Source organism: Astatotilapia calliptera, chromosome 13 (assembly GCF_964374335.1).
Source record: "Astatotilapia calliptera chromosome 13, fAstCal68.1, whole genome shotgun sequence".
Classification (NCBI taxonomy): domain Eukaryota; kingdom Metazoa; phylum Chordata; class Actinopteri; order Cichliformes; family Cichlidae; genus Astatotilapia; species Astatotilapia calliptera.
The window spans coordinates 1262501-1287547 of NC_137434.1; the positions used below are offsets into that span (position 1 = coordinate 1262501).

Genomic DNA, 25047 nt, shown 5'->3' on the forward strand with positions numbered 1-25047 from the left:
CTTCTGGATGTTAGAAGAAAACGAATACTGCTCATGAATGAGACTAAAGGCAGGAAGGTGTCCTTTAAAACTAAACATGTTAATAGGACCTCCCTGTTTATATCATAGTTTATGATATAGCACGTGTATTTCAGTAATAGCCTGCTGAGGCCACTATACGTGCTGGCCTCATATCAAATGTGAAGGCAGACTGAGTCTATGTTTGATGTTTGTTTATATCTAATCTTCCTTTTCAAACATTTAAACAGCAGCGAGTCTGCAGCTGAGGGAATACAAATTCAAATTGTCGGAACAGGTTTGCTCGTTTCTTGGATTCATTTGGTGATTTATTAAATGTATAACTGTGTGGTGGGGCGTGGTCTGCGGTGCCGTGCAGGGAGGGCGGACGCACCTGCACGGCATCCTTAATCACGCCCGCCTAGTTAAAAACACTGGGACTGAGGGGTTTGGGGGTGTTGTGGTGTGGTGAGATGTAAATAAAGATGACTCTGAACGTTGCTCCGTGGTCCCGCCGTGTCTTATTCACGCCACATTGGTGCCGAAACCCAGGAGGCAGCACGGCGGGTCCATATCGGAGCCAGGGAATGGAGGAGCTGGCCCAGAGGGTGGCCGAAATGGCGGCCGCCCAGCGGGAGCAGGCGGCGGAGGTGCGTCGCCAGCAGGAAGAGCTGCAGGACCAGTCCGAGCGGCACCTGGAAAGGATTGGGGAGCTGGCGGCGCTGCTCTGGGCCTGGGCGCCACCCCCACAGGTGTGTCCCGAGGACAGTGAAGCGGTGGAGGAGCCGCGTGAGGCACCTCAGCAGCCGGAGGTGGCAGACGAGGCGCGCGGGGATCTGCGCCTGCCGGAGGAGGGGGAACAGCCAGGTGAAGGGCTGCTCCTGCCGGGAGTGGTGGATGAGCCGCTCCAACCGGAGGCGGCAGACGAGGTGCGCGAGGGTCTGCGCCGGTTGGAGAAAGAGGAGCTGCACGAGGGGCTGCTCGAGCCGGGAGTGGCGGCGGAGGGAGCAGTAGTGACGGAGGAGTCGCGCTATGGGCTGCTCCAGCAGGGAGCGACAGCGGTGACGGAGGGGCCGCGCAAGGAGCTGGAGGTCCCAGTGCCAGGGGAGCTTGCTCGAGTGGAACTGGCGAGCGAGGCGGGCGCCACGCTTGAGATCGCCGTGCTCGCCAGACCGGCCTCACCACCACCAGAGGCCTGTACACGCCACACCTCTGCCCAGCCACCTGTGAGCTGGGGCTCACGCTTGTGCCGGCCGCGCCGGGTGCACCTGTCACGTGTCCGACTTCCGAACCAGCTTTGCCTGCGCCGCTGGATTCGCGGGCGGCCGCCTGAACTCGCACCTCCCCGTCGCTTGGCCGGGGCCTGGGGGTGCCAGCTGTCCGGGCTGATTCCCTCTCCCACTGGCGGTGGGGGAGTAGGTTCGGCCGGATGGCTCCCCGGCCTCAATCGGGCGATGGGGGTATGTGGTGGGGCGTGGTCTGCGGTGCCGTGCAGGGAGGGCGGACGCACCTGCACGGCATCCTTAATCACGCCCGCCTAGTTAAAAACACGGGGACTGAGGGGTTTGGGGGTGTTGTGGTGTGGTGAGATGTAAATAAAGATGACTCTGAACGTTGTTCCGTGGTCCCGCCGTGTCTTATTCACGCCACAAACTGTTATTCTAATCTGCTGCTGAGTCTCTTACACTTTTCTTTATGCTGTATATTTTCACGTCTCTGGAATAGTTGGCAGTTAGATAGTCAGCTGGGAAACTTTGTGTTAACTCATGGAGCTGAGGATATCGTGGATATGCTGACCTCGCTGCGTGGTGTACAGAGCGAGGTCAGCATGATTAATATTCACAATAAAAATATTAGCCGAACATCATGAAGTCTGTATGTGTTTCATAGTGTCGAACAACCTTTGTACAGTTAAAGCCAGCAGTTACTACATGACGGAAACACCAACGTTATCTCTTTTATGTGTTTATACACAGGTCACGCTGATTACTGAACAAAAACCCAAAGATCAGATGTTAAACAGATTTATTTGCTCTCTCTCCTCCTTAAACATGTTTTTAATGTTAGTTATAATTCAGAATTGGCGACTGAAACACGTAGGACACATAAGAACATCAGGAAATAAAACACCGATAAATATAACCTCAGTAAAAGAAGTCAGCGGGGGTTACTACAGCTGTGTACCGGGGCCTGCGCTTTGTCGGTGGGATTGCTTACGAGGCGAGCGGGTCTATCCCACGCTTTGCCGTGAGACTGGGACGACATCTCCGAAATCATCGAAACACTTTTGCAAAGAGGCTGTATCTTGACAAACCGACCAGACACATGAAGATTAAACCACTACATTCTCGGCTAAAAAAATATTAAAACGGTATTTGGTAACACACAAACAGGGTTTTTCAAAGCTCAGTTCTGTTAGCTTCCACATGCCGGTTGTGTGCTAGAAACAATGGCCACCAGGCCAAAGCAATGGTTTTGACTCGATCAGCGTTAACCCCGCCCCCTGAGTTTGATGGGTGAGGCTGACAGATAAAATTATTTCATGATGAGAGCCAGGCGTCAGGACTGCCAAAATGAAATAAATAAATATATCATTAAATAATTAATTAAATGTGTCAATAATTAATTAAATGTGTCAATAATTAATTAAAATGTGAAATACATAAATAATTAATTAAATATGTCAATAATTAATTAATTAAATGTGTCAATAATTAATTAAAACGTGAAATACATAAATAATTAATTAAATGTGTCAATAATTAATTAATTACATATATCATAACTATTTATTTAATTAATTAATTCCAATTTTAATTAATTATTGCCACATTTAATTAATTATTTAATGGTGTATTTAATTAATTCATTATGGCAGTCCTGGCGTTCCATAGGGAACAGCTAAGATACTGCGCAGGACCCTCAAGCTCCCAGGCCTCTGGTAGAGGACCCAAGCTTGAAGGATATATATATATATATATATATATATAGTTATGGCTATGGATTGAAAATAACCCCCCCCCACCCCCCCACCCCTAACGGCTGCACCTCTAAAACAATTTTGCCTGGGCTCTTATCTCACTTTTTTAATTTCAAAAAGTCAACAGAAAAATTCACAGACATAGGTAATGTTGCTGGTAATGGTGTTGCGGTTCTTTTTTGGTTGTTTTTTTTGGTTTTTTTTGTTTTGTTTTGGTTTGTTGTTTTTCCATAACTTGTGTATCTGCAAATATACACATTCTGTATTTTTCATATGAAAGAAACTATACTGTGGTGGGGCTTGCTAATTTCTTGTTTTTGATTTATGTATGTTATGTTTTGTTTTACTTCATATGTTTATATGTTTCATATGTTGTTTGTTTAATTTAAGACAAAAAAAAATTAAATGAATGAGAGGTAAAACTTGAGGGGGTAGGGACAAATAAGTAAATACTTCAGCCTACTCCTTTTCAAACAAATAATGGAATGATATTTTGTAATGATTGTGAAGGCACATGTTTGAAATGTTTGAAATAAAAATGAACTGAACTGAACTGAACTGAACATATTTTTTTTATAAGTTTTTTAAGGTTGTGGTGTTAATTTTTAAGTAACATGAGCCCAGCAGCAGCAGCAATGCTAGGCTAACACTAACTACCTAGCAAAATTATAAACCTGGTGCTAAACTAAGAGAAGCCACAAAATCAGTTTGAATAACAGTAAACATTTACTCACCAAGTCAGTGTAACAGGTAAAGATCCACAGCAATGACAACAATAATATTTGAGCTGAAGCTTCTCCAGGCTGTTTTCCACAGCATCTTTGTCGTGTCTTCGTCCACTTACCAACCAGTTGCCCTTGCTGAGCCTGGTTCTATTGAAGGTTTCTTCCTGTTAAAAGGGAGTTTTTCCTTCCCACTGTTGCCCAAGCGCTTACATGTGATTGTTGAGGTTTTCTGTTTGTTTTGGATTATTGTAGGATCTTTACCTTATAATATAAAGCACCTTGAGGCAGTAGTTGAGTGTGAGTATGGGCGATAGATTACAAATAAAAGTTTTTTGGGGGTTTTCCCAGTATGACTCGGGGGTGTTGATTCACTTTAATTAACACAATCATCCTGTTGTAACTAGGTTTCTGTAGGGCAGAGTACGTCAATATGACGATCACTTATTAAATCATGTTTAAATTGTTTTGTGCTGGGAGCAGACAGTTTCTATGGGAATGGGGTTTTGGGGGGATAACAGGAGGAGATCAGATACAAAGTGGCATCTAAGAATGCAACTCTGCTTACTACGGATAATCACGCTTTCAGGGGTTTAAGACATTTAACCAGATTTCTAGAGCTGCTCCATGCAAAGTGGGATAAATGCCGTCTCACCTAAGAAGATCAGGTTTTACACAGAAAGTTTCTCAATTATATATAAAACTGTTTTTTCTTTAACCATTAACAATTCCTATTAGCAGACTGTAGTACAAAGCTTCACAGTGGGTCTCTAACAAAGCTCAAACTCTGCTTTTCAACACTTGAGTAGCACAGGTGAAAAAGGAACTCAAACAGTGTTCTGGTGAAACAGGTGGAGGTTTTCTTGAGGCCTTGAAAACAAAGACAGCTGAAATATTTTCAGTCTCTATGTGTTTATTAGAGATGATACAATGTTGGTCTTTTTGACAGTTGTGCTAAACAAACAGAAAACAAGACTTCAACAGATCGCCTTAGTAACTCTGGTGTCCATTTTCTTGTCCTATGACAGCTGTGAGTGGGGTAATGACAGCTGAGAAATCTGCAAGTCCACAGAATCCTCCACAGCATATGTTCACATTATTTTCATACTCAAACATGTCAGTGAGCCCTAATGCTCTGTAGTTGGGGGCACTGTCACTTTGCAGTAGACCAGGATAGGAACATTTCAAAGGATACAGGTGATCACTTGGAACTCGTCCCTTTAAGGGACAAGTAGAGGTAAATCATGCCAGTGAAATGCCCCTCACGTTATAATAGAAAGACCAGGTTTTTCCTTTAATTTGTCAAATTTTGTGTGCATATACATTTTTCCCTTTTCTCCGACACGGCTACTCTTACAGAGATATGGCCGTCTCACAGTCAAACAGCCCACACTGGTCCACAGCCATGCCTTGCTACCACACCGTGCCAGGATCAGCGTAACCAGTTTATCACTACCAAAATGTAAAGAAGTGAAAAACATAAGTTAACATTACACTACCCAAAATAATACAGTTCCCACTCTCCCAGTTGGTTAAGTTCAGTTGACATCTCCAAACTGCCCTGAGGTCATCAGGGCTACGACAGCTTTGATACTCAAAAGACGAAGCCTGTGGTTTAAACTGAAGTTTGAAAGACAGCAGACTTATAGCAGCCTTTGATAATAATACATTTTAAAATTCTGTCACTTTTGGATCCTAAATCACTAGAATTTAGGAGAGCATTTGCCTTTAAACAAATATTTTAGTTTAGAAGTTGACCATTTTCTTCATGCACTCTAGTCAGCTAGGATCTGAGAGCGTTCCAGCTTCAGTGTTGTCTGTTGATGTTGGGATGTACAAAGACGTGGCCAAGGTTTCGATCAGCAGCTACTGCAGAGAGCTATCCCTGACTACAGACTAAATGACAGAACATAACACTGGCAGATATCCCCAAATATCCTTTTACAGCACATCAAATAGCTGAAAATTGAGTTCCAACGAAAAAATCTGTACTCATCAGTGTTTAGTGTTTCTTTACTTGCATAACATGGAGGGTATATTTTCAAAAACTTATCTGCAGAGTTGGAAAACAGCTGAAAGTTGGAAAACTGCCATCCTTCAAAAATCAGCTTTCCCTTGGCCTAAATAAATCAAGTGGAATAAAACTGCTCACTGTCAGGATGCTGGTGGCAGGCACAGCATGGACCATAACTCTAAAAACATATTTACACTGATCTGTCATCAACTCAGTTCCATTTCTGTCTGTGACTCTTGTTCACTGACTGGAGAGCTGAGGATAAACTGCTTCTGCCCCCAAACGTAACATATACAAGCCTTTTTAAAAAATAGACTGCTTTAAAATCATCTTTGTGTGTAAATGGGGTGTGTGTGTGTGGTTGTGCGTGTTAGTCCCGTTTCCAGTCGCAGACTTCACATGTGCACACACTGAACTTCTCTCCTCATTAATGCCGTCTACCTGTTCTTTATGCTATGGACCTGATGCCCACCCACTTCTCTGGATCCATAGCCAGCGGGTACAGCATGAACCTCATTTGCAACACGGAGGCTAAAAGCTGTCTGGGAGGTTGGTGAAAGGTCAAGAGGAGGCGGTCTGCTGGAATCGTCTCAAGCAGTGACCAAAACATTAAGATCAGATTGTACGGTCTTTTTTCACGGAGCACAGGCACTCTTAACATCTGCTCAAGCATTGTAACTTTGATAGTGTGTGTTGCTGCCGATTCCAGATCAGGTAGTCCAGTCTCGTCCGGAGCCAAATGTTGACTCGACCACAGACTCTAGTCCAAGCTTTTCTGCAGTGTGTCTGAGCCTCAGCTCCAGCTGGTGCTCTGGAGTTCTTGGCGGAGCCAGGATGGCAACGGCTGACCCAACCGGCTCAACAAACGCAGGAGATCCATGTTGTGCTCATGGTAATACTCTGCTAGAAAGGCACGCGACTGCAAGAAAATGCACACAGGCACGCACGCACGCACGCACGCACACACACACACACACACACACACACACACACACACACACAGGGGTGAGATTCACAGCAAGTTTTCTCAAGTGTTGTTGTTGCAAGCATGAAACAGACATGGTGGACTGGCGTGCCAATATTACACACTTTGTTGTGATGTCAGGTTGGTGTTCAACAATAGAGGAACTTCTTTTTAATTCATTTCTGTGGCTGTGTCATTTCCTAAAGTAGTGTTTATGTTACTCTAAAAGGAGTGTGTAGATTTCATGTATGTCGATACCTATTTACACTCTGTTGTGCTGGAGACCTGAAATAGGTTTATTGACAGGTTTGAAGTTGTTCACACAGATAGCAGACTACTGATGTCAGTGGAGAATTGTCAGACTGCTTTCAGCTGTGACTCAAATAACCAATCGCTATAACCAAAACATGCTGAAGAGCATCTCTGAACACATGAGAGAAAAGACCGTAACAGGTGCCGTCACAGACACATGGGTTTGTAAGCAACAAGAAAAAAGCAAGATTGGAGGCTAATGGTTTTGCTCAGTTCGGTTTTTGCTCTTCCAAAGGTCAGCTTTTAACGGATTGCTTTTGCTACTTACACAGCTTAAAGCCTAAAATTTAAAAAGAGGTTATGGTACGCAAGATTCATCCCCCCCAAAGAGCTTGTGCTCATCAGAAAACGAGTAGGTGAAGCAATCACAGCGCACGCGTACCTCAGAACTCAACTCCGGGTACTTCCTGCCTTTACTCTTTCCCAGACATTTGGCTCGACCGCCCTCCACTCGCTGACACCAGAAACCTTTGCTGTCATCATACCTGCAAAGACAACGCATGTTTTTTGACGCCACAGCAAACACACCCCACATAGGCTATACATTTTTACATGCTTCTGTGTAAGGCAAGTCAGAAAAGAAAGTGACTTTTATACATGTGTAGGAGTGTTACGAACATTAAAGCCTGGGTGTAGTTGAAGATGGGGGTGACACCAAGGAATCTCTGTATTCCCTCCATCACCAGTACTGGGTTGGACCGCAGCAGCGCCCCATCAACAATGTGTAGCTAATTATAGAGAAAGAGTGTCAGCAACGCCTGAGAGAACTACAACCATCTTCCAATGTATTCGCAGCAGCCACTGAATGCGCATGTTAGCAGCTGCAGTGTGTGTTACCTGGCTGGCTTGGTAATGTTGCAGCCAGCGGTCCAGGTGGATAGCATATGCCCCAGGATTAAGGCAGTGTCTCTGAAGGGCCAGCAGATCCCTGGGGGCTGAGGCGCCCGCTGTAACTACTTCATGGAAAGTGTGGTTAAGGGCTACAGGGTCCTGATGAGCCCTCTGGTGCTGTAGTTAACGAAACACACACAAACACTAAAGAGGGTTTGAAATGCTATAAAAACGCCTTTGCAGCCTCACTGTGAGCATTCTCACCTGGTACCAGGAGTAGGCTCTGTCAGCCGGGTTAATGAGCACTGCCAGGATCTTGGCCCTGGGGAGCAGGGCCGCAGCTCTTTTAGGGGCTACTTCTGTGTCAAAGTAGTTGGCACTCTTTTCAAACATGAAGTCTGTGCTGACATTGGAAGGGAATGGGAAGAAGTCCATGTACCTGAGGAGGACACACACGCACACCATTACACAACTGTACTGAGGTGAAATGTGTTTTTTTTTTAAAGAAATATTTTTAAACTGAGCAGCTTTTACAGTTGTGTGTTGCTTCTTAATATAAAAGTGTCCAATTTATAAGACAACACAACGTCTGTGTGGAATCGGTTTTCCTGCTCTCGTTTGCCGTTTTAGCTGTTTGGTGGTTGTTGAAATAGTTTTGTCTTTAACCCGAGATTCTGGCGTTTCTGGCTAAATACATTTATATTTAAAAATCGATTTGAATCGGTAAACCGATTATTGAAACCAACTCCTAGTGTGTGGGGCTGTACCCTGTAGGTTTATATTGTTAGACAGTAACATTACTTATTAAGAAAAGTGTTCTGTGTAATGTGTGTAGTAATTACTTTGAGTAACGACGCAACAATGATCGCAACAAAGAGTGGAAATAGCTCCAACATGAGCAAACATTTGACCACTCAGCATGTAATTAATTTGCATGAATGCAATGTCTTGGACATGCTGCTTAGAGACGGTGCTGACTCAAAGCAATTCCCATCACTAGTGTCATTCTGAATTTGATGGCAACAACGTGTCTTCAGCAGCTGGACAGTGTATCAATGCCTCTTCTTTTAACTTCTGTGACTGAAGGAGAGCAGTTACTGGGCTTTAGAGAGAGGAATGTTGTTGTGTTCTTTTGGTTTAATCTGGCTCCAAATGTTTTTCTTAAATGTAAGCAGCTGTCTCAGTCATCCTCTTCCTCCAGCTCTGAACTAAGCTGGGTTGCTCTCGCCCAGTGTTCTGTACTGTGATTTATTAACCATCTAAATACACAAAGGACTTTGCAAATGACTCTTCTGAGTTATTGGCTGAAATCATGCCTAAATATAATAAAGCTCTAATGATTAGAGATTTTAATGTACATGTGCGCTGGCTTGACAGCATTAACTGACTCGCTAACTTCACGCAGTGGTTGTCCGGACCCACAGAAGAACATGAACACAGACATCTCACGATGTGTCTGTTTCAAACAGTGTTTTCAGATCACACGCCTGTTTTTTGCATTCACTGCTGCGCTTTTCTCTGCTTACTTTGATCAGAACTTTGGGGCTCAGCTTCTAGTTTTATTCCACCTGCCAAACGATATCAGAGTCAGTGTCTCCATTCAAAACCAGACAGTCTAAAACGAATCCCACCTGGATTCTTTAATTCTTTCTGTTTTAGGCATATTTGTTCTTGTTGTTTTTAACACTAGCCTTTTCCTCAAGGGTGGTTCCTAAAAGCTTTAAAACAACCACAGATGGAAAAAACCTGGCCTGGATCCCAGTGTGTTACCCAACTTCGGGTCCATTTCCAATCTTTCTTTTCTTTTAAAAATTCTCTAGATAAATGTTTATAGCAAATTGAAGGCCCTTTAAATAAAAAATAAAATAAAATAAATTTAATTAAATAAAAAAAAAACCAAACATCCTTGGGTTGTTTTAGTCTGGTTTGAAGTCTCTTCATGGAGCAGAATCAGTACTGCTGACGGGCCACTGCTCACTGTTGGTCCACAACAGTGATGGCTAAGACGGGTCTCTTACCGGGACCATGTCACCTATGAAGAAGACCACTGCCAGACCGCCACATGTCCCCTCCATGACATTCTACCCCAACTCCCGTGCCGACTGCACAAGATCACCACCACATGGAACCCACCCCACAGAAGACGCAAACCAGGCTGCCCCCGTACAACATGGCGGAGGACTTTCATTGATGATTTACGCGCCTGGGATGAGGCCGAAGCAACCGCAGCTGATCGATTACGCTGGCAGAGATCTGCCACCCAATGCGCTGAACGGTGCAGGAGGACCGAACTCTAAGTATTGTGTTTGGTCCTGGTGGGCACAGTATCTAAGGCCTCCAGTCACAAACCTGGGTTTTATGATGGACAGTTAGATTGGACAGTCAAATAACTGCAGTGGTGAAATCCAGCTTCTTTCAGCTGAAACAAGTGGCAAAAATAGAAAAACTGTTGAAAGATCACTTTGAAACAGTAATCCATGCCTTTATCACAACTCTGGATTGGATTACTGCAACTTATGTAGGTGTTAGCCAGTCCTTCCTGCCTCGTCTTCAGCTGGTGCAAAAGTATGACTTAACTGGAAAACAGCAAATTACTTCTGTTTTATACTCACTCCACTGGCTGCCCGCCCATTTTAGGGTTCATTTTTAAATTCTTTTATTTCTTTCCTCTGAGATGTGCCTTGCCCATCTCAGAACTGTTGCACTTGCACTGTCCTTCCCGATTGCTCTTGGATGTGCCGAGGGCACAAGGCTTTTGCCGTAGCAGCTCCCAAATTGGCATTAGACAGGCCTCTGCACTGTCCAATTTTAAGATCCACCGCTTCTGTTTGTTGTTCGATCTAGTTTGCACATCATCAGGATGGGAGCGAATGTTCCCCCAATAATAAACCAAAGGGTCCCTCTCCTCATAAGTCTGGGGAATATATCCAGGTTTTCCAAAAAGACTTTCAATTTTGGATTGATCTGACTTCAGAACGGTTTTCCATTTTGCTTCAGTCCATTTCCCCATCCATCCATCTTCTGCTTATGTGGGGCAACAAACTAACAAAGCTGCTGTCTGTTAAAGACCAAACAGGGAATGTCATACTAAAATGAAAATGGACAGCAGATTATTTCAAAAAAAGTAATGTGTGCCGGGTGGCGGCCAGGAGCGGAGGCCCTGGCGGACTGACCCCCGGCTGCCAAGACTGGCAATAGGGACATGGAATGTCACCTCTCTGGTGGGGAAGGAGCCTGAGTTAGTGCGTGAGGTTGAGAGGTACCGGCTAGATATAGTCGGGCTCACCTCTACACATGGCTTGGGCTCTGGAACCAGTCTCCTGGAGAGGGGCTGGACTCTGTCTCAGTCTGGAGTTGCCCCTGGTGAGAGGCGACGGGCTGGGGTGGGTATCCTAATATCCCCTCGGCTTGCTGCCGGTACGTTGGGGTTTTTCCCGGTGGACGAGAGGGTTTGTTCCCTGCGCCTTAGGGTCGGGGAACGGGTCCTGACTGTCATCTGCGCTTATGCGCCGAGTGGCAGTTCAGAGTACCCAGCCTTCTTAGAGTCCCTGGGGGGGGGGGGGTGCTGGAGGGTGCTCCACCTGGAGACTCTGTTGTCCTGCTGGGAGACTTCAATGCTCACGTGGGTAACGACAGCGAGACCTGGAGGGGCGTGATTGGGAGGAACGGCCTCCCTGATCTGAACCAGAGCGGTGCTCTGTTATTGGACTTCTGTGCTAATCACAGTTTGGCCATAACGAACACCCTGTTCGAACATAAGAGTGTCCATAAGTGCACGTGGCACCAGGATGCTCTAGGCCGTAGGTCGATGATCGATTTTGTAATCATATCAGCAGACCTGCGACCGTATGTTCTGGACACTCGGGTAAAGAGAGGGGCTGAGCTGTCAACTGATCACCACCTGGTGGTGAGTTGGATCAGGTGGCGGGGGAAGACGCTGGACAGACCTGGTGCACCTAAACGCGTAGTGAGGGTGTGCTGGGAACGTCTAGCAGAGGCCCCAGTCCGCGAGATCTTCAACACACACCTCCAGCAGAGCTTCAACAGCATTCCGAGGGAGACTGGGGACATTGAGTCCGAATGGACCATGTTCAGCGTCTCCATTGCCGAAGCTGCTGCATTGAGCTGCGGCCGCAAGGTGGTTGGTGCCTGCCGTGGTGGTAATCCCCGAACCAAATGGTGGACACCAGAGGTGAAGGGAGCCACCAGGCTGAAGAAGGAGTCCTATCGGGCTTGGTTAGCCTGTGGGACTCCGGAGGCAGCCGACAGGTATCGACAGGCCAAGCGGAATGCGGCTCGGGCAGTGGCTGAAGCAAAAACTCAGGTGTGGGAGGAGTTCGGAGAGGCCATGGAAAAAAACTTTCGGGCTGCCTCGAAGAGATTCTGGCAAACCGTCAGACGTCTCAGGAGGGGAAAGCGGTGCTCTACCTGCACTGTGTATAGTGCTGGCGGAGCGCTGCTGACGTCGACTGAGAAAATTGTCGGGCGGTGGAAGGAATACTTCGAGGACCTCCTTAATCCCACTGACACGTCTTCCGAGGAGGAAGCAGAGTCTGGGGATGAGGGGAATGACCCGCCAATTTCCGGGGGCGAGGTCACTGAGGCAGTTAAACAACTCCTTGGTGGCAGAGTCCCTGGTGTTGATGAGGTCCGCCCCGAGTTCCTGAAGGCTCTGGACGTTGTAGGGCTGTCCTGGTTGACACGCCTCTGCAATGTTGCGTGGAGATCAGGGGCAGTACCTGTGGACTGGCAGACCGGGGTGGTGGTCCCCATCTTCAAGAAAGGGGACCGGAGGGTGTGTTCCAACTACAGGGGGATCACACTCCTCAGCCTCCCTGGGAAAGTCTATGCCAGGGTGCTGGAAAGGAGAGTTCGTCCGTTAGTCGAACCTCGGATACAGGAGGAACAATGCGGTTTTCGTCCTGGTCGCGGAACACTGGACCAGCTCTTTATCCTCTCCAGGATACTTGAGGGTGCATGGGAGTTTGCCCAACCAGTCTACATGTGTTTTGTGGACTTGGAGAAGGCATTCGACCGTGTCCCTCGGGGTGTCCTGTGGGAGGTGTTGCGGGAATATGGGGTGTCTGGCCCATTGCTACGGGCCATTCGATCCCTATACAACCGTTGCAAGAGCTTGGTTCGCATTGCCGGCAATAAGTCGGACTCGTTCCCGGTGGGTGATGGGCTCCGCCAGGGCTGCCCTTTGTCTCCGGTTCTGTTCATAATTTTTATGGACAGGATTTCTAGGCGCAGCCAAGTGGCGGAGGGCTTTCGCTTTGGTGGCCTCAGAATCTCATCTCTGATTTTTGCAGATGATGTGGTTCTGTTGGCTTCATCGGGTGAGGGCCTCCAGCTCGCACTGGAGCGGTTCGCAGCCGAGTGTGAAGCAGCGGGAATGAGGATCAGCACCTCCAAATCTGAGGCCATGGTTCTCAGCCGGAAAAGGGTGGAGTGCCCACTCCGGGTCGGGGATGAGTTCCTGCCCCAAGTGGAGGAGTTCAAGTATCTCGGGGTCTTGTTCGCGAGTGATGGGAGAAGGGAGCCGGAGATCGACAGACGGATTGGGGCTGCAGCTGCAGTAATGCGGACGCTGCACCGGTCCGTCGTGGTGAAGAGGGAGCTGAGTGTAAAAGCGAAGCTCTCAATTTACCGGTCGATCTACGTCCCTACCCTCACCTATGGCCACGAGCTGTGGGTAGTGACCGAAAGAACGAGATCGCGGATACAAGCGGCAGAAATGAGCTTCCTCCGAAGGGTGGCTGGCCTCTCCCTCAGAGATAGGGTGAGAAGTTCGGCCATCCGGGAGGGGCTCAGAGTAGAGCAGCTGCTGCTCCACATCGAAAGGAGCCAGCTGAGATGGTTCGGGCATCTGACAAGGATGCCCCCTGGGCGCCTCCTGGGTGAGGTGTTCCAGGCATGTCCCACCGGGAGGAGGCCCCGGGGCAGACCCAGGACACGCTGGAGAGATTATATCTCTCGGCTGGCCTGGGAACGCCTTGGTATTCCCCCGGAAAAGCTGGAGGAGGTGGCTGGGGAGAGGGAGGTCTGGGCCTCTTTGCTTAGGCTGCTGCCCCCGCGACCCGGCCCCGGACAAAGCGGATGAAAATGGATGGATGGATGGATGGTAATGTGGGACATTTACGCATTTACATTTATGCACACAAGTCATGGCAGCGCTGCACAGATCCAGGCTTTCCTTTAAGGCTCTGTACACAGTGAACAGGGTGTGTATGTGTTTTTACCAGTCAATCCCATTGTGATAGTTTGCGCCACTGAAGAACTGGATCTCCTCAAAGGTGGTAGGGCTGGGGAAGGAGCTGGTGATTGCTGGGTGGATGCTCAGGAATGAATGAAGTGCTGTAGTACCTTTGAGCAAACAAGACAATTAAAATAATCAAAACAGAGAATTAAATAAGACAGATGAGAGGAATCTATACCTGTTTTTTGTGGTCCAATGATGAGAAACTTTGGCAATCTGTCACAGGTCTTCTCTTTAGACCAGATATCTTTGTGTCTCTTATCATGGCAAGGGTTCTGAAAAAAGAAAAAATCCACACAGTGTGTCATCTTCCATGACGGGTGAAAGTTACATTTACATTTTACATTACAGATATTATACACGTTACATTTTAAAATAAATAAAAGGGACATGAATGGTTTTGTTTATCATTTCGTCACATACTCCCACATCACCCAAATCTTGAAGTAGGCATTTCAATTTCCAAATTGTACAAAAGATGGGGGAAAAGGGTAGGTAAGGTAGATTTTAGATGTAATACTTAAACTTTTAAGATTAGAAATCATGAATGAATTAAAATTTTACATATTACACACCGTAGTCAGGGAAAAAAAATCCACTGATCAGGTTATTAGCAAAGGTGCAATTAATGTGTATTTACAAAAAACCCACAAACCCCTAAACTAGATGCTTTAACGATAATTATACATTCACTGTTTTTCCTTACATCAAACTCCTTGTGCATAGAATTACTGCACTTATCATGAATCTGGCACTTATGCCTTTTTTACCTATTAACTTAAAAGAAAATGCATGAAGACTTTTTCATTTCTAAAATAAAACAATACAATAAAATGTATGTAAAACAATAAAATAATATAATAACAATAAAAAAAACACTCTTTGTTGTGAAGCTGTCTTTTAACTGTTGCTTTATTTAATGATTTATAGTGATTAGGTGACTGTGTATACAGTGAAGTGAAAACAGAAACTGGATTTCTCAAGTTTTAAAAATAACCACATGAATCAACCCACCTGCCAGAGCGGGTCTCTCTCATCAGGAAAGATTTGGAAATACCTCTCGGCAAGCTGGACTGGTGGTAACGTTTGCAGCCTGAGGTTGGTCCAGCACTGGACAAACTTCACCAAAGACTCAAATGTATACAGACCCAGACGATCATTGCCATAGTTAGACAGATGGGTCATGAAGATACTGATCTGGATTGAGAAAGTTAAAAATATGTTATAACACTGCCATCCTAAGGTTTTATTTTAATTTCATTTTTAATTGTGTGTGTGTGTGTGTTCACTTTTTATTACATGTTAGCATTTTATGTTACTTAAATTCTTTTTACACCATGTGAGAAAGTATTCAATAATTTCATTATATTTGAATAATGACAATAAAGAAAGAAAGCTGACAAACTTTGCCAACTTAAAATTTTACTTTTTCCCTCGAATTTCAAATTTTGATTAAAATGTTTGACATTGGGAATTTACTATCACACACTGCATGTTATATCCACAAAATTTCTCCATTATCCCCTTATTCTCGTGTCTTAAACATCTTGTTTATTTTTTTAATATCATTAATCTTTCTCATCCTATTTTGTCTTAGTAGAATTGAAGAAAAAACCTTAAGTAAATGATAAGCAATGGTTAAGTCTGCAACTTCTTAGTTAGAAGAGCTTGGTGCTTGGTTTTTGGGAGCCATTTTTGTTGGGGGGGGGGGGTCCACTGCCAAGAACCTTACACATCTACTCAATCTTCTTTTTCCTGTTCTGGACTAACACGCATCTGTTGTTTAATTGTTTGTTCTATCATTTAAGGTGAGTGTGCACAATGTCTGTGCTCTAGGAATCAGATTAGTCAGCATTTAAACTTTCTAAGCTGGAATGTTAAAGGTTTAAATCATCCAGTCAAGACAGCGAAAGCTTTCTTCCATGTTATTAAGCACCATAACAGTGATGTGGCTTTCCTGCAGGAGACCCACATCAGGGGGTTTTACAATGCCAGAGGGGCCAGTGCTTTTCCAGGTTAAAGGACAAGTGATTTCTATACTGATCAGCCAGAGCATTCCCTTTGAGGCAGTCCAATGTTGTAGCAGACAAACAATAAACATTAAATCTGCTTTCAGGGTATAAACTGAACCTCAATAAAAGTAAGCTTTTCCTCTTAAGTAGTAAAGCAAGTTTGTTAGACTTCACTAACTTGCCCTTAAGGGTTAAAAAAAAAAAAACAAAACAAAAAAAACCCTTAAAAAACAACAACAAACAAACACACACAGGCACCAAAAAACAAACAAACAAGAATTTGATTACACTGCTAAACCAATTGAAGCTGTCCTTCACCCACTGGACACCATTTTCTAAGGACGTTATTAAAAATGACTATTTTACCCCAATTTTTTTAATTTATTTATTTATTTTTATACCTCTTCCAGGCTCTACCCATTTTTATTTCTAAGATTTTTTTTTTCAATGTGTTGCATTCTGTTTTGTCACCTCACACATGGGAAGGTAAACACCCAAGACCAATCTTCAAAAGCCTGAAACTGAAGGGGGGGCTTCAACACTTCAACAATTTTTGTTTTTATTATTGGGCCGCTAACATAAGCTGTCTGGTGTTTTTGTACTTGTACCTCACTCAGAGTGGCTATTCTGACTGGGTGACTATGGAACTACACAGCAACAACAGTACATCTTTTCTGGCTGTACTTGGTTCTCCACTTTCAACTCTGTGGTGAAACACTCATTGGAAATATGGGGCAAGTTTAGGAAATACTTTAACCTCGACCTTTAAGTTGAGCTCACTGAGACGCAAACTCGTCCGAGATCTTTAGCATATGCACTTACGGTATCAATTTGAACCTGCTACATCACCTTGGTCTTTAGTTATTGCAATGACAAGAGTTTCAGAAAACTTGACCTCTGATCTTCACCTTGAGGTCAAGGTCACTAAGAGGGGGTGGAAGTGACACCCACTCTTAGTGGGCGGGGTAGAAAGAGTGGGGTAAAAATGACAACACTTTTAATTTTACAGGGTGAGTCCATCTGAAATCAACCAAGCCTTTTGCGTGTCCAAGTTGCATAAAATCTAGATGGTAGAAAATGTGAACATTTACAATGATTGCTGTCAAAAACATTTTCATGTTAAAAAACAGACCATTTTTCAAAAAATATACATCTTGAAAACTATTTGAAAAATGAATCTGAAATTTCACAGCACTCATTATAGATGTCCAAACTTTGGACTCTAAAATTTGTATGCAAATTGGAGGTCGAGCAGGACATTTTCTAAAACTTGACTGAAGATGGAATGACCTTTGTGTAAAGCCAGGCCAAATCTTCAGACACTCAAGTCTCATGTAAAGTTGACACGTGTGAAACATGAGTGCTAGACAGTCTCAAGCCAACAGCTGTAGTGTGCATGGAGGTTTTCTTACAGGGTTTAGGAGGACGGTGAGGAAGAGCTCTCCCCCTCTGATGCTCTTGTCCAGCTCTTTTGAACCTCCTGGGTATTCATTATAGAAGATTGTATGGGTGAATAGACCACAAGTTTGTCTGGGCAATACCTGAAATGAACAAATAGGGCATTAAATATTGGGGATATATACATAATTTCCTTAGGGATTAATAAAGTATTCTGATTGGTCAATCATCTAGGTAAGGAAACCCCAAAAAGTTGATTCTGTTCCTCTGTGTTCTCAGCATCATGTGTTTTTAGTGGGAAACTTTTTCACTTATCCAAGTGTAGCCACAGCTGCTCCTTTCACATAAATGGCCAACTGCAAGCAATGGAGGTCATTTATAAGAGATGTCTCCACCCTCAATAACAGGACCAACCTCAACACTGACCAAGTATGTCTTGCTCTTGTAATTTTATCTTATCTATATTTCAAATATAGGAGTTAGAGCAGGGAGATATGGCCAAAAATATTTATCACGATATATATTTGAAAATTTGCGATAACGATATAACTGACGATATAATTGATGCGAGACAAAATACAACTCCACAACTTGACTAGCGCAAAAAAACACCATCCATTTATTTTCACTTACACAAGAAGCCGTTTTTTTATGTGCATTAAACCTATATAAACATTTTACAGTGCAAATGCAAATTCCTTGCTGAAAGTTTAACCAAAAGGCATTTCCAGTAGAAATGGGCTGACATATCCTGAGCATAACCATGTATAATATCCACTGCATTAGGGGTGGGCGATATAAACGATATACGATAGAAACGATATAAATTTGGCCAACGATAGAGATTTTGACTATACCGCTCTACCGCATGTTGATGATGTCATCAAGCTGCGCCTGTTTTGGTCGAAAGCATCGCAGTGGCTACAACCATTATCATCTGCAAATTATGCCGAGCAACAGTCATAGCAAAGAGATGAAGCACTTTTGAAATATGGGGAAAGCCAAAAACTGCGCTTCCTCCACCTCCGTAACATTGATTCATTAATGCTGAATTCTCTCGCAGCTGCTCTGTTCCCATGTTGTTGCAGTATATTAATGACTAACCTCGTATTGTGAATGAATGATCTCAGTTGTTCTCCTGACTGAAGTTTGGCCCGTGTATAGCATCCTGCCATGCAATTGCATGCTGTTTATTTTTCTGTCCTCATTTATGTTGGAAGTGATAGCAGAGCTGTACGTTTGAATTTTTTCAGAAATCTCTGTCAGAACATGCTATATCATGCTTAGGTAACTAGCAAAACTTGCAAGCTAACTTCTAACTCCGTTACATGTAATACATTCTGCTTTCATGGATGCCTGGAAGTTAAACTTCATAGTTACACCTGGTAAAGCAGCAATGTTGATCGTTTTATTAAAGATGAAAGAATTTAGACAGTTTTTAAGTCTCAGTGATGCCGCAGTGTTCGTTTGACTTTGGGAGCTGAAGTGGAGGGAGTTTAGGACCCAGATTACTTCCAGATTTGCGAGCACCTTAGTCCAACAAACACGACAATAACGACGGCCCGCTTGCATGTTCTACAAAAAAAACCTGCTTTGTCGTGTATCTGACGGACACCAAACCAGTTCAACATCACTGAAGTTGCACCACTTTTACAAACCAATTCTGGTTCATCCGTTTCACTCAACAATCCGCTTTCAATAATTTCCCCCAGGGATCAATAAAGTATTCTGATTCTCCCTTCTCATTCTCCGTTGCCGCCATGCTTTTTCGCCATGTGCATATGAAAACAAAGGCACTGCGCATGGGCGTTTTAACCATATTCTATCGCGATATTTCATTTTCTTATCGTTGCCTAACATTGTACCGTTATTACCATGAACGGTATAATATGGCCCAGCCCTAATAGGAATGTCGGTTTTGGAGGAGTCAAGGAGGCCATTTATGTGAAAAGAGAAAAACCATCTGTGAACCAAAGAGGGGGCCTAAGGGTACATCTTTCTCCATCTAACAATGGTTTGATTGGAGCCTTTCCCCAGCTCTCTGTGAATGGTACTGATGGATAATATGAAACTGTCATGAAAAGAAGCATTTTCATAATTATGAAACAATCATGAATTATGAAACTAAGTGAAAAGCCCATTGTAAGGCAATGATGGTAGTCTTGTGACAGTACTTACCTGCAGTAAGCCGAGGCTGAAAGTGTCACTTGGTCACAAATGAAACTTTCTAGCTATTGACTTTGAAAATCTGTTTCTGTGTAATCAGCGGCAAATTGTTATTAGTTACCATTAAGCCAGCAAAAAACCTCTTGCAAACACTCAGAGCCTTAAGAAATACTACAGACTTCACTGATACAACATTCAAAATATAACATCTTAACAGATAGCTTGTCCTTTTTTAACACAAAAACCTTCAAAAGTTCACATCACATCATCTTGGCTGAAAGATGTAATTTTCTTCACACAAACACATGTGTTATTAAAGAACAAAGACTGTGGACTGACCTGGATGCCATTGTGAATGAAGCCACGTCGATATCGAGCTGGCCTTAGATGAGGGTATTCTTCTGTACTGGTCACCTTGATTCCCCACACAGATTTCCAGGCTTCATATAGCTGGCTGTGAACTGGATAAACCCCAGAGTGGTGTGGAGCTACTGCATAGCCCATATCTATTGGGATGCCATGCTCCTGGAGAGAGAATGGTACAATAAGAATAAGGGGTAGCTGTAGCTCAGGAGGTAGAGCTACTGATCGGATGGTTGGTGGTTCAATCCCTGGCTCGCCCAGTCTTCATGCTAAATATCCTTGGGCAAGATACTAACCCCAAGCTGCTCTCTGATGAATCCATCGAAGTATGAATGTTAGTCAGAAAGCACTTAAAGTATAAAGGAAAGTGCTTGTGTTAATGAGTGAATGTGGCATGTTGTATAAAGAGCTTTGAGCACTCCGGGCGAGTAGAAATGCAAAGCGCTATATAAGAAACAGAATCCATTTACCAGTAAGAAGACAGCATATGGAGTTAGCAGGTGACAGACAGGTAGAAACAGTTGTAGTCAAGAGAAAAAAAAAGGAGAAAAAAAGATAAAGGACTGATTCATATATAGAGCTTTTTTACTCTCCTGGAGCATTCAAAGCACTTTATACAACATGCCACATTCACTCATTCACACAAGCACTTTCCTCTATACTTTAAGCGCTTTAGTATCTTGCCAGGGATATTTGGGATGAAGCTTGAGGCAGCCAGGGATCAAACCACCAACCTTCTGGTCAGTAGCTGACCTGTTCTAGCTCCTGAGCTACAGCCCCACACAGAGGCAAGCAGATACAGTGAACTTAGTCATACCAAGTCACGATTTTTACAATGTTTTAGATACGAAAAGAAAAAACAAGAAGAAAAAAAGGGAAAACCAGCTGTGATTTGTACTGTTAAGTACTTTGAGTGGTCAGTATGATGAGAAGACTGTTATATAAATGCTATAATACAGTCTACACGCCTTTAGATGCCAGAGTGGCACCAAAATCCAAAAACCAGCTTTCATGTACAGTGGTGTGAGAAAGTGTTTGCCCCCTTTCCGATTTGTGTTTGTCACACTTAAATGTTTCAGTTCAAACAAATTTAAATATAAGATAGGGCTGCTCGATTATGGCAAAAATGATAATCACGATTATTTTCACTGAAATTGAGATCGCGATTATTTGACGATATTTATTTAACCCTTTAAGACCTACTATAGAACCAAGTCCGCCAGAGCTTATATTATTTTTTTTACATGTTGTAGTGCCATTTGTGGGAGCATTTCAAGTTGCTAAATAACTGTTATAGCCCATATTTTAATAATATGTATGCATTAAGTCCATAGTAACTACATTAATTGCAAAAAAGTGCAATAAACTACAAAAAAATTTATATCGTTTTTGTTTTGTTTTTTTACATATATTTCTACTTGGAGAAATTTAAGAGGTTTATCCCTCAAAACTTTAAATACAAAAAAGTTGCAAAAAATAGTTTACAACAACAGGAAATTTATTTTGAGTGTCTTCATAGTTTTATTTTGGAGATACACCAATTTTTATATACTGCAGGAAAAACAAAAAAAACAATCCTATGATGCAAATTTGCAAAGAAAACAGCAGGTGCATCAAAATAAACTATTTCCAGCAGTGCAATTCGAGTTCTAAGCATCCCAGAAACTATTCAGAAAAGTCAAACATGACCAGTATAGGCTTTTAAGGCCTACAAGTAAAAAAACTACATTTCCGCGAAAATGACGTCACTTCCGGTTTCGGCCAGGAAATGGCGGACATGCGACAGTTCGCGCTGACGTCTGTTTCACTGTGGGAAGTGTTACGAACAGCTGATCGGATCGGCAAAGCGTGTTTCTGGAATATTATGTTTTTGTTCCTGCAAGCGCTTTTTATGCAATTTTTGCAAAGCTATATGTGGAAGGAAACCGTGACCGAGGACAAGCTGATGGCATAAGATGTAAGTACAACTCCTCCGGTTTCATATGCAAAACAAATTATTGCGCTAGCTTACGTGGTTCGGGTTCTACAGGGATTTAAAAATAGTTACACAAAACGGAGCATGCTGCTCTGACCGGATTTAAAGGGTTAACAATGACTTTAGAAAATAATATAAAATAGTGTGCAACACCACTGAAGTTTTTTTTTACCTCTCTTTTCAACCAACAGCAGTCACTCTCCTCTCCAAATAACTTCTGCTTAGCTTTCCGAGCTTCCCTCGGGTCCTCTTAATCAGCGGTCTCCAACCTTTTTTGCGCCACGGACCGGTTTATGCCCGACAATATTTTCACGGACCGGCCTTTAAGGTGTCGCGGATAAATGAGGGAGGGGCTAATAATCGGCTCTGTCATTTTTAATGATCGTTGAAAGCCCAGATCGTAATCGTGATTAAAATTCGATTAATTGAGCAGCCCTAATATAAGACAAAGATAACAAGTAAGAACAAAATGCAGTTAATAAATGAAGGAGTTTATGCCGCGATCCAAGGAAACTCACGAACACCTTTTATGCACGGTTTGATAAACATCTATCTCAGGAGCTTTTGCTGGAAGAGGACAGCTGCCCTCTTCAGATATCTCAGGCAGTCGTGTGTAAATACTTCAGGAAAGTAAACACTCAGTAAGCTCCTGGACCAGACAACACTCCAGGTCGGGTTTTCAAAGCGTGTGCCCACGAGCTGGCAGATGTCTTCACAGACATTTCCAACCTTTCCCTGCTCCAGTCTGCTGTCCCAAAATGTTTTAAGAGGACCACCATCATCCCTGTCCCTAAGAAAACTAATGTGAGCTGCCTAAATGCCCATCGCCCTGTAGCACTCACCGCCATTGCTACGAAGTGCTTTGAGCGTACAGTCAAAGCTCACATCACATCTTTAATCCCTGCTTCACTTGATCCACTCCAGTTTGCCTACAACAGATCTATAGACGATGCAATAGCAATTGCCCTCCCCCACCTGGACCAGAAAAAAAAAAAGACACATGCGTGCGGATGCTGTTCATTAACTATAGCTCCACCTTCAACACCATCATACCATCCAGACATGTAATGAAACTCCGTAACCTGAACATCAGCTCTTCCCTGCACACCTGGATACTGGGCTTCCTGACAGACAGACCAAAGGTGGTTCGGATCAGCAGCATCACCGCATCCACACTTCCACTCAGCACAGATGCCCCCCAGGGATGTGTGCTCAGCCCCCTGCTGTACACCCTGTTCACCCACGACTGTACAGCAACACACAGCTCCAACACCATCGTCAAATTTGCAGATGACACCATCATCATCAGCTGCATTTCTGATGGAGATGAGACGGCATGCAGGGCAGAGGTGAGAGCCCTGACATCATGGTGCCGCGACAACAACCTGCTGCTTAACGTCAGCAAAACCAAGGAGCTCATTGTGGATTACAGGAGACTACAGAGAGGAGGCCACACCCCCATAGAAGGAGCAGAGGTGGAGAAAGTCAGCTGCTTCAGATTCCTGGGCATCAACATCACAGAGGATCTGAGTTTGTCACACCATGTTGGTGACCTGAGATCAGCACAGCGCATCACCAGGACTGAATTGCCAGCCATGCAGGATCTCTGTAGACATCACTGCATGAGGAAGACGCAGCGGACCCTCTGATCCCAGCCACAGACTTTTCACACTCCTGCCGCCCGGCAGGCGGTGCAGAAGCATTCAGACCCACACTAGCAGACACAGAGACTGTTTCTAGCCACAAGCCATCAGGCTTCTGAACTGTTGACATTCTGCACACACCATTACACACTCAGTACAACTATTGGACTCTATACACTGTCACTGTAACCGCTTTAAATCCTCACTGCACAGTTTTGCACAAACTGTAAATACCAAACAATTGTTTCAAATGTTCTTAATATTTAAAAATAATAAAATACTAAAGTATTATTTTATTATTATTATTGTTATTGTCCTTCTTTAATATACCTGTACACTTTCCATATGTACATGTAAAGCTGAGGGACACAAGAATTTTATTACAGGTAAATGTTAAACTGTTTATCCGTATATGACAATAAAACTTGAAAACCCACTCCCCGACTCTCGCTCTGGCTCACGCTTCATGTTCTTTGCTTCCGAGTATATTTCACTTGCTGTTCATTAATAAAGTCTTGTTAGAAAACCAAGTATTGTGCCTCCATCTGAAGTTGCATTCGGGTCCACTTTCACGCTCGGGGCATCCTTAGCAGCAACATGTTACGGCAGCATCGGCCAAACCAGTTATTAGGTTTAGGGAGCGATCGTTTCCCCCACACACACAGTTCCATGTAGATATGGATTTTTTCCCTTAATAATAAAAACCTTCATTTAGAACCTGTATTTTGTGTTTAGTTGTGTTATCTTGTCATATAATCAAATGTTTGATCTGAAATATACGCAGAAAAACATTTTCTGCCTCTTTCCTCGAAGTTAGCTTGAGACTTCAACTGTTTCTCAATTTTAAAGAAAATTAACTGTCTCTAAAATTATTACATCAGACAACAGCACGTCTATTTAAATGGGTATTTTTCAACATTTTTAAAAGTTGAGCACATTTACAATCAATGAACTATAGCACGTAAGTTCATTTTTCCTGGACAAAGACAGAATCAACCAGGATCTTGCAGCATGTGACATTAGAGACGGCTCACGTGTCTGAAGTAAAGTAAATGAGTCACACTGTCCGATACTATCTGTATAAACCTGTGGATGCATCCTCATATCTACATGCAGGATGTTGCTTCTCTAATCAAAGCAGCTGTCAAAATTATGTACAGGTGAACATGTTTAAAGTTTTGACTGGTACCATCTAACTGGTAAGAACATTTACAAAATGCATTTAGAAAAGTCACTTGACATACCATACCATACCATACCACCTTTATTTATAAAGCACTTTAACATAAAACCAGAGTTCACAAAGTGCTGTACATGCTAAAAGCAAATTAAAATGAGATAAGATAAAATAAATAACTAAAAAACTAAAATAAATTAAAACATGTCAAAACAAATTGAGTCAACCCCTCTA

At 43.5% G+C, this 25047-nt stretch overlaps 1 protein-coding gene across 2 annotated transcripts in view; it reads right to left on the bottom strand.

Annotated features, from left to right (window-relative positions):
* Positions 1–4594: 4594 nt before the first annotated feature.
* Positions 4595–25047, bottom strand: part of ndst2a (N-deacetylase/N-sulfotransferase (heparan glucosaminyl) 2a) — a 53514-nt gene continuing 33061 nt past the window's right edge. Inside the window, exons 6-15 of one of the 2 annotated variants that reach the window (XM_026191234.2) lie at positions 19995–20180; positions 17504–17632; positions 15094–15276; positions 14258–14354; positions 14063–14186; positions 8085–8259; positions 7827–7997; positions 7608–7717; positions 7372–7474; positions 4595–6632 (exon numbers count right to left, since the gene is read on the bottom strand). In XM_026191234.2, the coding sequence (XP_026047019.1) occupies positions 6507–6632; positions 7372–7474; positions 7608–7717; positions 7827–7997; positions 8085–8259; positions 14063–14186; positions 14258–14354; positions 15094–15276; positions 17504–17632; positions 19995–20180 (1404 nt within the window). In that variant the 3' untranslated portion in view covers positions 4595–6506. Of the gene's footprint in view, positions 6633–7371; positions 7475–7607; positions 7718–7826; positions 8025–8084; positions 8260–14062; positions 14187–14257; positions 14355–15093; positions 15277–17503; positions 17633–19994; positions 20181–25047 lie in introns of those variants that run through there. The other variant, XM_026191235.2, reaches the window with a different exon arrangement.